Raw genomic sequence first — 1,534 nt, forward strand, 5'->3', positions numbered from 1 at the left:
GAAGTGGAGCTTTATCATTTGAAAATGACGGGGTCGGAAATCGAAGCTTATAAGAAACGGTCGAACGAACTGGCCATCTTGTGTCCAACCATGGTGGACCCTCCAATCAAGCGTATCGAATTGTACCTCAAGGGTCTAGCCTCAGAGATTCAGAGCCATGTGACATCGGCTAACCTTGACAACATCCAAGACATCCAGCGTCTTGCGCATCGACTCACCGATCAAGCAGTGGAACAGAACAAGTTGCCAAAACGCATCAGTGCTACCACTACTGCGGTTATCACCGATCAGCATCCATGGCTGATAAGGAAGATGCCGTTATTCTTGAATGTTTGGGGCCCAACAACTAGCTTAAAAAAGGATGGTATCAAGTCGGTTCCAGTTTGGATTAAATTCCATAATGTACCGCTTGCAGTTTACACAGATGATGGTCTTAGTCTTCTGGCGTCTAAAGTTGGTATTCCCAAGAGGCTAGATGCTTATACTGCGGATATGTGCATTGATAATTGGGGGCGTACTAGTTATGCTCGAGCTTTGGTAGAGATTAATGCGGATAATGAATTAAAGAACCATGTTATAGTTGCTATCCCGAAAATGGATGAAGAGGGTTTTGTGAAAGAAAGCATTAAAGTAGAGTATGAATGGAAACCTCAACGATGTGATATTTGTTGCTTGTTTGGTCATAACAATTCGTCATGCCCGAGAATCCACAAAGATAAGGCTAAGCAGGTTACGATTGATGAGGAGGGATTTATTATGGATAGAAGGAAAACGGCTAGGTACGGTTTTCCACAGAAAAAGCAAAAACCAAAGTTTGTATACAAGCCTAAACCTAATTCTGCGGGTGCAAGTACATCAGGAACAAAAGATCGGCCGGTAGCTAAACAAGACTCTGATCCAGTGGACACTCACAATAAGTTTGAAAGTTTAGCAGATGATTCATTGAAATCAGGTACTTTAAATGAGTTGCATTTGGAGAATCCGGTTTATGAGAAGGTGGATGGAAGCACGAGTAGACCAGTGGAAGCGAGTAATAAGCAACCGAATCAGAGTAATTATGAGGAGGAGGGTTTTGTAGATCCTGTCAATACGGAAATGTCGTCTTTTATGAGTATGTTTTCAAAGAATAATCGTTCTGAGGGGGCAAGCACTCCCGGTGATATGGGTTTTTATGGATAGCATAGCCGCCTGGAATATAAGGGGCTTGAACCGGCCCCTGAAACAAAGGGAGGTTCACCAAATAGTTAAAGATAATCATCTAAGTGTTTGTGCCATCTTGGAGTCTCATGTGGAGGTTTCTAAGCTTTCGAAAGTATGTGGTAGGGTGTTTAAAAAGTGGGATTGGACGTCTAATGGGGGGGTGTGTAATAAAGGAACCAGAATTATTGTAGGATGGAACGCCGATTATTTTCAGCTCATGGTTCTTGCCCAAACGGATCAGGTTATACATGTTCAGCTTAAGTCTACTATCGATGCCAAAATTCTTTTTGTGTCTTTTGTTTATGCTAAGAACACGTACCAAGAGCGAAGGGTG

The 1,534-nt window shown here is 42.6% G+C and overlaps 1 protein-coding gene across 1 annotated transcript; it reads left to right on the top strand.

Annotated features, from left to right (window-relative positions):
* The first annotated feature begins 312 nt into the window (after positions 1-312).
* LOC110893474 lies at positions 313-1,179 on the top strand. Its single transcript, XM_022140581.1, has one exon. The coding sequence runs from the start codon at positions 313-315 to the stop codon at positions 1,177-1,179; it is 867 nt and encodes a 288-aa protein (XP_021996273.1).
* The last annotated feature ends 355 nt before the right edge of the window (positions 1,180-1,534 follow it).

Source organism: Helianthus annuus, chromosome 12 (genome assembly GCF_002127325.2).
Source record: "Helianthus annuus cultivar XRQ/B chromosome 12, HanXRQr2.0-SUNRISE, whole genome shotgun sequence".
NCBI classification, from domain to species: Eukaryota; Viridiplantae; Streptophyta; class Magnoliopsida; order Asterales; family Asteraceae; genus Helianthus; species Helianthus annuus.

Bases quoted from the DNA above. Each gene is read 5' to 3' on its own strand.
- LOC110893474 (XM_022140581.1), top strand. From the start codon at position 313: ATGCCGTTATTCTTGAATGTTTGGGGCCCAACAACTAGCTTAAAAAAG.